We start from the raw sequence: 16,468 nt of genomic DNA, 5'->3' as shown, positions 1-16,468 counted from the left end.
TGAAACCCCATTTCTATGAAAAAATACAAAAATTAGCTGGGAGTGGTGGCATGCACCAGTAGTCCCAGCTCCTGGGGAGGCTGAGGTGGGAGGATCACTTGAGCCTGGGAGACAGAGGCCACAGTGAGTCATGATTGCACCACTGCACTCCAGCCTGGGTGATACAGCAAGATCCTGACTCAAAAACAAAACACACTCTCTCTATATATAAAAGTATAATAAAGCAACATATACACTCATTCAACACCTAATTTTGCTACCTTGGAAATTACCAATTTGTTAATTTGCATTTTTACCACCTCATATATTATTAAGTAAATGCTATAAATTTGACCTTAAATAAATTTAAGTTAATAAAATACAATTTATTTCACACACTGGGGTTCCACAAAGATTTCTTACTACAAACAGGGTTCTGCTCTTGAACAAGCTATATAATTTGATAACCACAGATGTAGCATAAAGTCATTCATTTTTAAACTCTAAATTCAGTTGCTTACTGGGGTTTTCGCCTTGGATCTTGTACAAATTCTAACTAGAGTAAGAGTTCCTGGATGTGCCAAAAATCATCACCTTCCCAACTCTTACATATGTAGGACAGTGATATGACTCCTGCCCACACAAGAACACACCTGTCCTGCCCTCTCCCAACAATGGAATGTTACAAAGCAGGACGTGCCTGAGTTAAAATGAGTATCCCTGAGGTTGATAATTCCCACCATGCACCTTGAAGACAGTTCTTGAATGTTTCATTCAGCCCGATGAAGAGAAGATTCATTGAAGCCAATGTCACATTAGGTGAGAAAAATTCAGAAGGCAACAGATTTGCGCTGCTGCATCAGCGGCCCAAACTAGCCCGTGAGTGCATAGTTACTGCCAGCACTTGAGAAAAGTGATCCGTTGGATACTCTGGGAAACCCAGAAAGCACCTTCTACCGCAAGAGTGAATAACATGATGCCCACAGAAAACACAACAGAAACAAGAAGTGAGATTCTTGAAGGTAATTTCCAGAATAGTACAGCATACTAGAGGCTTCAAATGAGAAAAAGTTTCCAAAAACTTCATGTGTGCTCCAAATTTTGAACCAGAATCCCCACCACAATTGTGAGGAGCCCTTTGGTAAACTTACGGAGGTCAAGTCTTAAAGATGGTGGGTCTGTGGGAATGTTTATGCCATAATTCTTCTTCTCTGTGGATTTGAGGCTGCTGAGCTGGGGTGGGAGGGGGAAGCGGAAATGATGTCAGTATTTAAAAACTGTGCTCATCTTCAAGAATGGCCTACAGTGGAGTATAGGTTTTGGCAGAGAGGGTTTTACTCATTAGCTTCACCTTTATCTGAAGTCTCTCCATCTCTCCACAGAGGTAGTAGTAAAAGGATTCACAGATGCATGTTAGTTGAGAAATGCAAGTGAAAAAGTAGCCTTTTTAGCCACAAGTCCTGTGTGTGTTTCATGTGTTTGGTTTTGTTTAAGGACAATTACCCCAAAGGAAAATCTCTGGCATCTTCCATCAGAGAGTCAGAGGGTCTTGTCTGTTAGAGGGTCTGTCTATCATCAGTAGAGTCCACTCCAAGGGTGCCTGGGAATGGTGGGGTCTGGAGCAGGCCAGCTTTCTCCAGAACGAGATGCACTGTACAGGGCTGGATCCCCCAAGGGACTGCTCTGCCATGGCCATTAAGGACGCAGCCCAACAAGTCACTGCATCTGGAAGCGATGCTGAGAAAGATGCATCTAGTGTCCCTAAGCCCTCCATTTTCCGTCTTTGGAAAAGGAATAGAACTTTTCCCCTTGCACAGGGGAATCCTGGTGGTCCACAGACATATTAGTGAGAGCCTCAGCAAACAGATTTTTTAAAAGATAGCCCACATCCCAACTCTTCGAAATCCCTTGGCTGTCTTCCTAGCAAAGGAAGCCCACTGCATGAGGGCCGATAAGCAGAGAAGCCAGCCACCACCTTGCCATCACGTGATCTTGACTGATGATTTCTTGTTGGCACACAGAAGGGACACATAGGGGACACCAATGAAGGCCCATTTCTCACTGGGCCAGAACTTGATGACAGGGCCTTGCTCAGGAATCTCTGAGGCAGCATCAAAGTAGGCAAAGCATACACAGCCCAGGTAGGCGGCAAGACAGATGAGGATGTGCCTGCAGAGGGAGACGAGAGGTGAGAATCTGATGAGCATGAAGACTCCGCTGGCCTGAGTTCAGCCTGCTCCTTCTTCCAGTGTAACCCACCCACCTTGCTGACTGTACTTGCAGCCCAGGGGCCTCTTCTAATTAGGAAAGGATGAAGATTACCAACAATCCCTGGAACAGCAGGATGATAAATCTTCAGCAATTTGGGACCCATTTTAGAATGTTCTAAAATATTCCTGCTGGATAATAGGAACAAGTGTGCAAATAAATGCCTTTGGGCCTCAAACAAGAAAACTGAGGCCCAAGGATTTACAACAGAGGTGCTAAGACGGAAGTAACTGAGCACATCTGATTAGATCCCACCTTCTCACTTTAACAACTGGTTACAGATATTTTATGTCCTTCATCAGGAATAATTTTATGTTGATTAAACCACTTTTGCAGTTTAGTGGAAATTTTAAAAAATTTATCCTCATTGGGGCCAGGCGCAGTGGCTCACACCTCTAATCCCAGTACTTTTGGAGGCCGAGGCAGGTGGATCACGAGGTCAGGAGATTGAGACCATCTTGGCTAACAAGGTGAAACCCCGTCTCTACTAAAATTAATAATTAAAAAACTTAGCCGGGCATGGTGGTGGGCGCCTGTAGTCCCAGTTAATCGGGAGGCTGAGGCAGGAGAATGGTGTGAACCTGGACGGCGGAGCTTGCAGTGAGCTGAGATCATGCCACCGCAGTCCAGCCTGGGCGACAGAGGAAGACTCTGTCTCAAAAACAAACAAACAAAAAAATTTATCCTCACTGTACCTGTAAAAAGTTTTAATTTAATATTAATCTTTATCAAACAACAGACCATTTAAAAGCATGTAATCTTTTCTTTTTCTTTTTTATTTTTATTTTTATTTTTTTGAGACGGAGTCTCGCTCTGTCACCTGGGCTGGAGTGCGGTGGCCGGATCTCAGCTCACTGCAAGCTCCGCCTCCCGGGTTTACGCCATTCTCCTGCCTCAGCCTCCCCAGTAGCTGGGACTACAGGCACCCGCCACCTCGCCCGGCTAGATTTTTGTATTTTTCTAGTAGAGACGGGGGTTTCACCGTGTTAGCCAGGATGGTCTCGATCTCCTGACCTCGTGATCCGCCCATCTCGGCCTCCCAAAGTGCTGGGATTACAGGCTTGAGCCACCGCGCCCGGCCTATTTTTTTTTTTTTTTAGATGAAGTCTTGCCCTGTCACCCAGGCTGGAGTGCAGTAGTGCAATCTTGGCTGACTGCAACCTCTGCCTCCCAGGTTCAAGCAATTCTCCTGCCTCAGCCTCCCAAGTAGCTGGGATTACAGGTGCCTGTCACCAGGCCCAGCTAGCTAATTTTTGTATTTTTAGTAGAGAGGGGGGTTTCACCACACTGGCCAGGCTGGTCTCGAACTTCTGACCTCAGGTGATCCACGTGCCTTGACCTCCCAAAGTGCTGGGATTACAGGCGTGAGCCACTGAGCCCAGCCCAAAGACAATATTTTTATAAATTTTGATGGTGGTAGGGAGGGGGTCTTTTTAAAAATTACACAAAATCCAGAAACTCTAAAGAAAAGATTAACAGATGTGACAACATGAAAGTTTGAAACCAGTATGGCACAAAAATATTAACATACTGAAAGACAAATGGGAAACTGCGGTGGGGGGCAGGGAATATTTGTAGCATATGACAAAGTTTAAACCCTTACATACAAAGAACACTAAAGAAATTAATCAGGTCAGGGTGGGAAGCAGGTGAGAATGGTATGAACAAGATTGGCTTCATGTTGATATTTATGGAATCTGGGTATTGCCTATATGGGGGCTCAATGTATTATTCTCTGCACTTGTGAAAATGTTGCAAATATGCATAAGTGGCACATAGTAATGACTGTCTACTATGTGCCAAACCTAGATGCTGGATCTAAACTTTTTTTTTTTTTTTTGAGATGGAGTCTCGCTCTGTTGCCCAGGCTAGAGTGCAGTGGTGCGATCTTGGTTCACTGCAATCTCTGCCTCCCGGGTTCAAGCCATTCTCCTGCCTCAACCTCCCAAGTAGCTGGGACTACAGGCACATGCCACCACACCCAGCTAATTTTTTGTATTTTTAGTAGAGATGTGTTAGCCAGGATGGTCTCGATCTCCTGACCTTGTGATCCACCCACTTCGGCCTCCCACAGTGCTGGGATTACAGACATGAGCCACCACATCCGGCCGATATAAACTTTTAAAAATAGAAACACTCAATAGACCAAAGAAAAGTAAAAGGGGAAATACACGTCACAAATTTACATCTGAAAAGATGCCCAACAAAAATACTAATTTTTTAAAAAGACATAGTAATAAAAACAAAATATAATTTTTCTCAATCAGGTTAATGGGGATTTAAGAGTTTCCAGTATATGTGAAAGTGTGGGTAAAAGATGCTCTCTTACAGACTTCAGTAAACAGTGTTAATGGTATAGTTTCTCTGGATTTGGCAATATATATTATTAATTTAATATGAAAATATTCAGAAACTCAAATCAATCTAAGTGTTCATTATAAAGTGTTTGCAAAAGTGGAAAATTAGAAATAACCTCAATGCCCATTATCAGAGAGAGGTTAGTTAAATAAATTATAAAGCATCCATATTATGAAGTATTAATTAGACAAAATAATGAAGATTTTATATGTATGTATTGGTATGGAATGATGTCTCTATAGCACTAGATCTATGTAGTATAGATTTAAGTATTTGGTTGGTAAAAAAAAAAAAAAAAGTTTGGGCCGGGCTCAATGGCTCATGCCTGTAATCCTAGCACTTTGGGAGCCCAAGGCAGGTGGACTGCTTGAGCCCAGGAGTTTCTGACAAGGCTGGGGCAACATGGCAAAAACCCATCTCTACAGAAAAATTCAAAATAAATTAGCCTGGTGCAGTGGCATGCACCTGTAGTTCCAGCTCCCTCAGGGGTGAAGTGGGAGAATCACTTTCAGTCCGGGAGGCAGAGATTGCAGTGAGCCGAGATCGCCCCACTGCACTCCAGCCTGGGCAACAGAGCAAGACTTTGTCTCAAAAAAAAAAAAAAAGTTTGCATCGTGTATAGAACGATTCTATTTTTCTTAAGTAGATATATATGTGTGTGTGTGTACATATAAAATCTCAATGGATATATGTCAGACTGCTAATAATTATGTTTCTTTGGGGGATACAATTATAAGAGCCATTCTTTCTACACTTCTTTGTTGTTTAAATTTGTTATTAAAAACATATATGTCATTTTACAACTGGAAAGAAAAGATGGTTCAACTTTGAAAAAGCAGAAATAACACCAAATTCAGAAACAAATTAAGTTTGAGTCAAAATTATTACACAGTTTAAATTTTGAATTTGACTTAAATCACTAGTGTGACAAGGGGACTTAGATAGATAAAAATGATCATCTTGAATGAGGTCATTTACCTAGTGTATACGTTTCTCAAAATTCACAATATACACATAAAATCTGTGTGTTTTGTTATCTGGAAATTACAATTCAACAAATATATAGGCCGGGCGCAGTGGCTCAAGCCTGTAATCCCAGCACTTTGGGAGGCCGAGACGGGCGGATCACAAGGTCAGGAGATCGAGACCATCCTGGCTAACACGGTGAAACCCCATCTCTACTAAAAAATACAAAAAAAAAACTAGCCGGGCAAGGTGGCGGGTGCCTGTAGTCCCAGTTACTCGGGAAGCTGAGGCAGGAGAATGGCGGTAAACCCGGGAGGCGGAGCTTGCAGTGAGCTGAGATCCAGCCACTGCACTCCAGGCCAGGCGACAGAGCGAGACTCCGTCTCAAAAAAAAAAAAAAAACAAATATATAAAGTATATAAATTCACTAGTATTAGTTGAGGTTGAAATCTAAAAACTGTTGAACAATGAATCCTAACACTGTAAACTCCAACTTGTGCTGTTTGAGTTTTGTCTTTTGCAAACACTCCTTGAAGTCCCCAAGTCTTAAATTTAGAGTAGGGTGGGTCTCATGGTAAACACATAGAAGTTCACATGAGCAAGGGAACGTAAGTGAATTCTATCAAATTGTGTATCTTTAGCCCATCTCTGTATAGAAGTCAACCTTTTCCTGAATCTAGATCTAATAAAGTTTTTCCATTTCTTCACCACTAGAATTCCTTCCTGGGTTCCCTCTATCTATAGGGGATAATCTACAGCAGATTTCTCCTCCTCGTGATCTTTTGCAATCAGAAGTCCTGGAGGAGAGAAAGGAAAGATCACTCTGGATTTGAGGCTGAAGCAGTTTTAGGAAGAAAGCCACTCCGATTTCCCCCAGCTTTCTCAGAATCGGATTCTGCCTGTATTTTGTAACCCACTTTTTTTTTTTAACTTAGTGTATCCTAAGCATTCCAAAGTATAGATGCTCCAATTTGCTATTATTGAACTCCAAGGTTGTTTTCTACAGAAACAGGTGGGTGATATTAAACAATTCACTTTAGCTCTCTGGTCTTCTGTATCCACTTATAGAAATAATGGAAGAGAATGTCTCTAAATGGCCTGTGCGGGCCCCTCCTTTCACTTGGTCACTCAGGCCCTAAAGGTAGGGTTCCTACTGAGGACACTCCCAGCCCTCACATCACCTCTTTCCCCAGCTTTCCCCTACCTCTCCCCTCCCCTAACACCTAGCTAGGGCTCAGGTTACAGGTTCAGTTCTCAAGCTCCTTTAGGCTTTAATGATGGAGTTAGAGGTAAGAAACTGCAGACCTAAGCATGACAATCAGGCCCTTTGTTCCAGCTAAGCCTGCTCCCTGGAGTCAATTCAGCTTTTTACAAAGTGAACTTTCAGTGGCTTCTGAACCTTCTGACAGTCCACCTGAGGAGAGAAGCAAGCCAGCAACCCCCAGGACACCTGTGCACCACCTGCAGGGTGAACAGAGCCCAACAGCAAGTGCAAACACACCTGTCCCCAGCCACCTCCCCATTAGCAGGGGCTTACCACACGCAGTGCAGGTAGGGGAAGTTGAAGGACGACAGCAGCTCACAGAAAGCTCGGTCACTGATCCAGCAGAACAGGGCCAGGGTCCACCAGAGGCCTGAGAAGAGGCCCAGCTTAAACACACGCACGTTGTCACATCTGCATGGGGGTCCAGAAAGTCACTCACCGTCAGAACTGGTCTCCACCTCCTCGCTGGCCACCTTTCCTCTGTCTCCTTCGCTGGTTTATCTCATGCCCACAACCCCTTGGCACTGAAGTTCTTACCCAACACACAGTCACTCCACAGTCTCATGGATGTAAACAGCATATGTACACAGATGGCTTACAGACACCCTTCCCACCCAGGCTTCTCCCCTGACTCCAGACTTATACACCCAACTACATTTTTGACATGAGCACCCTAATATGGATCTAAATTTAACAAGTCCATAACCTATTCTTCTCCCAGTCCTTCTCCTCCTCACACAGCCCACATCCAGTCCATCAGCTCTCCCTTCAAAATATCTCAAACCTGACCTTTTTCCACCACCTCCATCTAGATCCACGCTACCGCCATCTCATCAGTCTCCTTCCACCCTTGCCCTTACAGCCAATTTAACAGCCTCCAGCATCTTCCGGTTTAACCAGAGGGAAAGCCAAAGTATTCACAGTGGCCACAAGGCCTTGGATGCATGATTTTCCCTCTTCCCCTTCACCTCCTCTCTTAGGTACTCTTCCCTCTCACTGCCTGTACTCAAGCCACTGCGGGATTTGTGCCGTTCCGCAAACATCCCAAACATGCTCCTGCAAGACCATAGCACACACTGTGCCCTCTTGCCTGGAATGCTCTTCCCCCAGATACAAATCTTTGCTCAAATGTCACTCAGTAAGCCTTTTCCTGATGCTATTTTTAACAATTGCAACACCTGTCTCCACCTCCCAAGTGACTCTCCCTAAGGCCTCCTTCCCTCCTTTAATTTTCTCGGTAGTGATTATAACCTCCCTGACACCCGCTGTGTTTCACTTATATGTTTCCAGTGTATGTTTATGCACTGACATGGAAGCTGTTTACTGCCGTATCCCAGCACCTGGAAACATGCCAGACACAGAAGGCACACAACCATGTGTTGAATGAAAGAATAGGTTCTTATACACACTGGGACAAAACGGTTTTCTGAAACAAATCCTAACAGCTCAATGAAAATTTCAATTGCCATCTTCTTTCCTTGTTAAAGTCTTGCTCATAAAGTGGGTGACTTCTATCCCTGGGGAGGAATGCCTGGAGGCAGCTGGTGGCTGAGGGTCCTTCTTCCCTGAGGGGACCACTCCTGCATCAGTCAAGATCTCCTACAGGACTCAGAATATAACACAACATCTGCAATTGAGAAGAAGCTTAATTCCTATTTGTTGAACCCACAGACAGGTGTTAAAAGCCTCACTGGCTAGTGCCCTTCCCAGCTGCCTTTCAGAAACATCAGCGAAAGCATCAATAAAAGTGGGACAGGTTCAGTAAGACCTGCTCAAAAACAAACCAAAATACTCTTATAGGAAGGCTAAATGCATCCCTTGAAGTTTTTAGAAAGAATAGAGGCCCATGACACAGGAAGACTTACATTCCCAGTTACTAAAACAAAGAGATAACAATTTCCATTTCTCACTTCTGCTCACCACTCTACCTTGAAAGCCTCACCTTTGGGCTGGTTCCCTCTCAAAAAGAGCTCATCTCCTCACCTTGACCCACCCTCTCCTTCTCTCCAGGGCTCAGTCTCCAGGCTTTTTCCGACACTCCATGCCAGCTACTCCATGCCAGACTATAGGTCTCCCCGTGGTGCAAGCTTGTCCAAAGCCGTGGCCCACAGGCTGCATGCCAACCAGGACGGCTTCGAATGACGCCCAACACAAATTCATAAACTTTCTTAAGACATTATGAGTTTTTTTTTTTTTTTTTAGCTCATCAGCTATCATTAGTATATTTTATGTGTGGCCTAAGACAATTTTTCTTCCAATATGGCGCAGGGAAACCAAAAGAGTGGACACCCCTGCCTTAGTGCATTCTCTCAGGGCACCCCACCATGTTCCTTCATAACTCTCATCACAAGCTGAAACTATGGATTATCTGTGTAACATCTGGTATTAAACTAGCCTAGAGGCCGGGAGCAGTGGCTCACCCCCGTAATCCAGCACTTTGGGAGGCCAAGGTGGGTGGATCACTTGAGGTCAGGAATTGGAGACCAGTCTGGCCAACATGGTGATATCCCATCTCTACTAAAAATACAAAAATTAGCCAGGGGTGGTGGCACGCACCTGTAATCCCAGCTACTTGGGAGGCTGAGGCAGGAGAATTGCTTGAATCCAGGTTGCAGAGGTTGCAGAGAGCTCAGATCGCACCACTGCTCCAGCCTGAGCTTCAAGAGTGAGACTCCATCTCAATAAACAAACAAACAAACAAACAAACCAGCCTAGAAGCCCAATGACAAGAGGAACTACCCCTGTTTTATTCACTAATGCATACTCCATGCCTGGCAACTGTGCCAGGCACTGTTAAATGCTCCCTGAATTAATGGATAAAATTATGAATAACTGGACTCTAATTTGGTAATTTGTAATTTGGGCAGAACATTATTTTTAGATTATTTAAGATTATTGGTCGGGCACAGTGGCTCACACCTGTAATCCCAGCACTTTGGGAGGCCAAGGCCAAGGGATCATGAGGTCAGGAGATAGAGACCATCCTGGCTAACATGGTGAAACCTCGTATCTACTAAAAATACAAAAAAAAATTAGCTGGGCGTGGTGGCGGGCACCTGTAGTCCCAGCTACTCTGGAGGCTGAGGCAGGAGAATGGCGTGAACCCGGGAGGCGGAGCTTGCAGTGAGCCAAGATCGCACCACTGCACTCCAGCCTGGGGGACTGAGCAAGACTCTGTCTCAAAAAAATAAATAAATAAGGCCGGGCGCGGTGGCTCAAGCCTGTAATCCCAGCACTTTGGGAGGCCGAGGCGGGCGGATCACAAGGTCAGGAGGTCGAGACCATCCTGGCTAACACAGTGAAACCCCGTCTCCACTTAAAAAATACAAAAAATTAGCCGGGCGAGATGGCGGCGCCTGTAGTCCCAGCTACTGGGGAGGCTGAGGCAGGAGAATGGCGTGGACCCGGGAGGCGGAGCTTGCAGTGAGCTGAGATCCAGCCACTGCACTCCAGCCTGGGCGACAGAGCGAGACTCCGTCTCAAAAAAAAAAAATAAATAAATAAATAAATAAATAAATAAATAAAATAAAAAATAAAAATTAAATTAAATTAAATTTTAAAAAACACAATAAATTAGCCGGGCATGATGGCATGCATCTGTGGTCCCAGCTACTCGGGAGGCTGAGGCAAGAGAATCGCTTGAACCCAGGAGGCGGAGGTTGCAGTGAGCTGAGACAGTGCCACTGCACTCCAGCCTGGGCGACAGAGCGAGACCCCATCTCGGAAAAAAAAAAAAAGTATTGATTGGGCATCGAATTCCATGCTAGGCACTATAAAATACAAAATAAATAAGCCTCTTGCCTTGAATTTAAAAAATAAAATGAAAATAGACAAGAACAAATATCAACAAATACATAGACAATTAGTCTGGGACGCGAGGATCCATGAACATCCAATGCAATTAAACCTAGAAAGTTTGGCTTAAGGAACACACCAGAACAGAGAGCAATGTGCTAGAGATGTCCTGCATGGAGGGCATCAACTGAGAGGCAGCGTGTCCGGCCATTAGTCACTGCAAGGGCCAGGACAGGGCAGGCTTGGCATGTACGAGGCAGGAGCGCGGCTCTGTAGAGCCTGGTCTCAGGGCAGTCCGTTACTCTTCCTTTCTCTGCTTCTAGAGGAAGCAGGTCCTGCTAAAAGCTGCTTACCAGCCTTATTTGCACTTGGGGTTTGTCCAAAGCTGTGGTCCGTTAGGTTTCACTCCCATTTTTCAGGGCTTTTATCAAAATATCAATGTGAAGTGAAAAGGGGGGGGACAAAAATCATATGTACAGCAAGACCTTATTCTACAATAGAAAAATCTCGAGAGGAATGTCTGCCATTTCTTTTCTTCTTGACCCTTGACTGTATTCTCAAATTTTTCTTAACAATAAAATCACTCCTATAATCAGAAAAAGTATTTTTTACAATATTATAAATGTATCTGAGTTACTCGGCAATGTACTTAACACCACCAATTTCAGTGTCAGGTCATGACCCCAAATCAGCATAAACTTCTGTTTTCTCATGGTCTAAGGGAGAGTTCAGAAAAGACAATGGAAATACTTCTCAGGAAGCTGGTTACAAGAAATGACTAGAAACAAAGCTTAGGAAGAAAGGCTAAGGAGAAAGTGAGAAAACTATTCCTCCTCTATTTCCTCTGAGCAAACGCGCATGCAGCGAGAAACATTCAGCTCAGACATAACATCATGGCGGGTGACAACCACGGAAGATTCAGGAAAGAGGTGCAAGAGCGATAAGGGCATCCTTTTGTCTGGGTTTTTTTTTTTTTTTCTTTTTGAGACGGAGTCTCGTTCTGTCGCCCAGGCTGGAGTGCAGTGGCGCAACCTCGGCTCACTGCAAGCTCCGCCTCCCAGGTTTACACTATTCTCCTGCCTCAGCCTCCCGAGTAGCTGGGACTCCAGGCGCCCGCCACCACGCCCGGCTAACTTTTTGTATTTTTAGTAGAGACGGGGTTTCACTGTGATGGCCACGATGGTCTCAATCTCCTGACCTCATGATCCGCCCGCCTCAGCCTCCCAAAGTGCTGGGATTACAGGCATGAGCCACTGCGCCCAGCCTTGTCTGGGTATTTTATCAAAGTAGGGAAGAAACAACCATCTTTTCTTTTCCTGGCTGGGAATTGCTGTGGTAACTGGGACACAGTGGTGAACAAAGAGACCCCATCCCTGCCCACGTGGAGTCGATGTCCAGCAGAGGGGACAGACACCAAACAAAACAATACAAATAATCTAATTACAATCAGGATGGGTGCAATAAAGAAGTTCAGGGTCCTGGAACAGCATATAAATAGTTCAGCCCAAACTGAAGGATAAGTAGAAGTTAGCCAAGCAAGAGGGCCAAAAAAAGGGACTGCATAAATAAGGAAGGGCCTAGGGCTGACAGGTGCAGGGTCCACGGAAGACACAGAAGGTCAGAATGGCTGAGGATGGAAGGCAGAGGAGCTTCTTGTGGGAGCGATCAGCTCACAGGGGAAGGCTGGAGCATGTCAAGGATTTGGAACTTCATCTTCACTGCAACATCGACTGGTAGAAAAATGACTGTGCTCGGGGCTGGGAGCGTGGCTCATGCCTGTGATCCCAGCACTTTGGGAGGCCGAGGAGGGCAGATCATGAGGTCAGGAGATCGAGACCATCCTGGCTAACATGGTGAAACCCCATCTCTACTAAAAATACAAAAAATTAGCCGGGCGTGGTGGCGTGTGCCTGTGGTCTCAGCTACTTGAGAGGCTGAGGCAGGAGAATCGCTTGAACTCGGGAGGCAAAGGTTGTAGTGAGCTGAGATCATGCCATTGCACTCCAGCCTGGGTAACAGAGTAGGAGTCTGTCTCAAAAAAAAAAAGAAAAATGTGCTCAAATGGCATGTGTGGGGAAGGAAGAGGATGTCAGGCTTGAGTAACTGGGTAAATGGTGCTCCCCTTTTCTGCAACTAGAAATATGATGAAGAGAACCAGGCTAGAAAAGGCAGATCAAGAATCTGGGTTTGGACAAGTTGAATTTGAGATGCCCACGATACATGGAATTAGGTTAGGTAGGCAGCCAGACATGTAATAGTAGAGTTAAGAGGATGCACTGGGTTGGAGACATAAGTTTAGGAGTCATCTGCATATGTAAGAGACTTAAAGCCACAGAAGTAGAAGAGATCTTTCAGGGGGACATATAAAGGGAGAAAAACAGTGTCTTAATCCATGCAGGCTGTTATAACAAAACATTGTATACTGGGTGGCTGATAAAAACAGAAATTTGTTTCTCATAGTTCTGGAGGCTGGGAAGTCTGAGATCAAGGTGCCAGCAGAATCAGTGTCCGATGAGGGCCATTCCTCATAGATCACACCTTCTAGAGCTGTGTCCTCACATGGTAGAAGGGCCCAGGCAGCTCTCTGGGGCCTCTTTTATAAGAGCACTAATCCCATGTATGAGGGCTCTACCCCCACTGACTTAATCACCTTCCAAAAGGCCCACCTCGTAATATCATCACCTTATTAATTAGTATTTTAACATATGAATTCAGGGGAGACACAAACATTCAGACCATAGCAAGCAGGGAGTTGAGGGTGCACCTTAAGGGAGTCCTACATGCAAAGCTGTGTAGAAAAGTAGCAGTCCACGCAAGAAATTGAAAAGGAGCTGCCAAGAGGTAATGGGAAATCCAGGAGGATGTGCTATCACAGGAGCCATGGCGAAGAACATTTCAACCACGGGGAGGAGAATTAATTGGGTAAGCAGCCGAGAAAATAACACATAAGATACAGGGGGGCTGAAAACTGATCACTGGGTGTATAGCCTACAGAAAGGGATTTGGGTATCGAAGTAGGGGCAGAAGCCAGATTGGCAAGAGTTGAAGAGCAAATGAGTAAATGAGAGGTGAGGAAGAGAGGGAGCTTTTTTTTTTTTAGATGGAGTCTTACTGTGTTGCCCATGCTGTAGTGCAATAGCGTGATCTCCACGCACTGCAACCTCCGCCTCCTGGATTCAAGTGATTCTCCTGCCTCAGCCTCCTGAGTAGCTGGGATTACAGGCATCTGCCACCACACCCAGCTAACTTTTTGTGTTTCTAGCAGAGATGGGGTTTCACCATGTTGGCCAGGCATGATTCCACCATGGAGAATCACCTGGACAGGTTCTGAGGGTTTTTGTTTTGTTTATAGCTTTGTTTATAGCTTTATTGGGGTATACTTCACATATCATAAAATTCCCCTATTTAAAGTGTACAGTTCAGGTCAGGCACGGTGGCTCACGCCTGTAATCCTAGCACTTTGGGAGGCCAAGGCAGGCAGACTGCCTGAGCTCAGGAGTTCGAGACCACCCTGAGCAACATGGTGAAACCCCATCTCTACTAAAATGCAAAAAATTGGCCAGGCATGGTAGTGGGCGCCTGTAGTCCCAGCTACTCAGGAGGCTGAGGCAGGAAAATCACTTGAACCCAGGAAGTGGAGGTTGCAGTGAGCATTGTGCCACTGCACTCCAGCTTGGGTGACAGAGTGAGACTCCATCTTAAAAAAAAAAAAAAAAAAAAAAATGTACAGGTCAGTGTGTTTTGGTATCTTCAACCCATTACCACAATCTCATTTTATAATTTTTCCAACACTCAAATAAGAAGCCCTTACTTATTAGTAGTCATTCCCTTTTCTGTCTCCCCTACCACCTCCCTACATCCCCGCTCTAACTCTACCCTCACCCCAACCTCAAGACCAGACTGGCCAACATGGCGAAACCCCATCACTACTGAAAATACAAAAATGAGCTAGGTGTGCTGGCAGGCACCTGTAATCCCAGATACTTGGGAGGGTGAGGCAGGAGAATTGCTTGAACCCAGGAGGCAGAGGTTGCAGTGAGCCGAGAATGTGACACTGCATTCTAGCCTGGATGACAGAGCGAGACTCCATCTCAAAAAAAAAAAAAGCATTCTTTAAATGGCTGGAAATAAAAAGAAGTGTTTTCAAAGAGCATGAAAATAAGGGTAGTGATTAGATGTACTTCAGCTGGGTCTAGAAGAGGACAATGATGCACCAAGAAGCGCTAAACGAAAATGTTTCTGGATATCAACCTGAACTCTGAGTACACAAGTTCCCAAAGGAAAATGCTAGTGCAAAGAGCAAAACCTTTGCCTAATAGATTGTAAATGAAACACTAAGCCTCAAAGAAAGTATCACAGTCAACTGCAGTCCACCTGACGTGCATATTTCCTTATAGATACAAACTCATTTTCCCTGCCCCCTTTCTCTTTTTCCTTCTGTGTGTGAATGCAATAACCTTTCTAGGACTTTTCCTTTCTACAGAATTAAGTCTAGACAGCCTGGTCTAGGTGCTGAGATGGTCCTGGTAAGCTAGCTTGTGATCAGTGGGATGCACTGCATCTGCAAAACAGCTGCTCCCCTCTTACTGAAAATGAGATTATTAGCATTTTGAACCAAACCATCAAACCTGCTTCCATCCAGCCGTCAGCAACTAACTCTTCATGAGGAATAAAACTCTTCTTCGGCTGCAGGACAGCAAAGAAGCCCCAAGCTGGTGTTTCCCCAGCACAGGGATAGCTAAAGGGTAGGCAGGAATGACGGCACCTACCTCTTTAGCTCTGCGATGAGCAGTGCAGTGCAAGGAACTCCCAGGGTCATCAGAGAGATGTTGTTGATGGCAGGCTTGACAAATGCCAGGCACGTTGTAACTGCAGACAGGACACAGACCACCACCTTGAACCTACCCCTGAATCCATGAAAACAAAACCAAATCCATTAGAAAAGGAATTATTGTTTGTTTGTTTAATGTTAGCAAGGTACAGGCATTGCCAGAAATGCAGGCTGAAACGAAATTCTGCGCTAAGTACCAAGGTTCAAAAAGCCACTCACACTCACTGGCTTAGGAATTCCACTTCAAGCAACTTATCCTTAGGAAATAATCAGAGATTTTCAAAATATTTAGCCATGAGAATGGTAAAATTACACTCAACCTACATCACTGAGGGTGAGATACGGATAACTGTTTTCTTCGTGCGATTTTTCTGTATTTTTTTAGATGTTCGAGTTCTCTGTATTTTTTCAGATGTTCTACAGCAGGGTTTAGCAATTTTTTTCTATAAAGGATTTTTGGGTTTGGGCTGGGTATGGTGGCTCACATCTGTAATCCTAGCGCTTTGGGAGGCCAAAGTGGGAGGGTGGCCTGAGCCCAGGAGTTTGAGGTTACAGTGAGCTATAACCTAAAAATAAAATAAATTATATATATATATTTTAAATTAAATACATGTTTTTATATATAAGTATAAAGAATATATAGTATATAGTTATATATAACTATATTATCCATATCTAAATATAGTATAACTATATGGTATATATAAGTATAAATATATAATTAAATATATGCATTAATAAATATGTGTAATTATATTAAACATCAATATTTAATAAATCATATATACATACACACATACACACACACACACACACACACACACACACATATATATATATAGGATTTGCAGGTCCTAAGGTCTCTGCCACAGCTACTCAGCTCTGTCATTACAGAGAATAAGTAAATGAATGGGCATGGCTGGGAGCCAATAAAACCTGATGTGCAAAACAGAACCCTTTTGGCCCACAGGACGTAGTTTATCACCCTCTGTTCTACAAAGTGAACA

General features: G+C 44.4%; 1 protein-coding gene across 1 annotated transcript in view; it reads right to left on the bottom strand.

Annotated features, from left to right (window-relative positions):
• Positions 1-332: 332 nt before the first annotated feature.
• Positions 333-16,468, bottom strand: part of ACER2 (alkaline ceramidase 2) — a 41,458-nt gene continuing 25,322 nt past the window's right edge. Inside the window, exons 4-6 of the mRNA XM_010365709.2 lie at positions 15,400-15,537; positions 7,109-7,246; positions 333-2,148 (exon numbers count right to left, since the gene is read on the bottom strand). Of these exons, the coding sequence (XP_010364011.1) occupies positions 1,962-2,148; positions 7,109-7,246; positions 15,400-15,537 (463 nt within the window). The 3' untranslated portion in view covers positions 333-1,961. The remainder of the gene's footprint in view (positions 2,149-7,108; positions 7,247-15,399; positions 15,538-16,468) is intronic.

This window comes from Rhinopithecus roxellana, chromosome 16 (genome assembly GCF_007565055.1).
Source record: "Rhinopithecus roxellana isolate Shanxi Qingling chromosome 16, ASM756505v1, whole genome shotgun sequence".
Taxonomy (NCBI): Eukaryota; Metazoa; Chordata; class Mammalia; order Primates; family Cercopithecidae; genus Rhinopithecus; species Rhinopithecus roxellana.
This window is presented reverse-complemented; position numbering and strand designations above follow the sequence as displayed.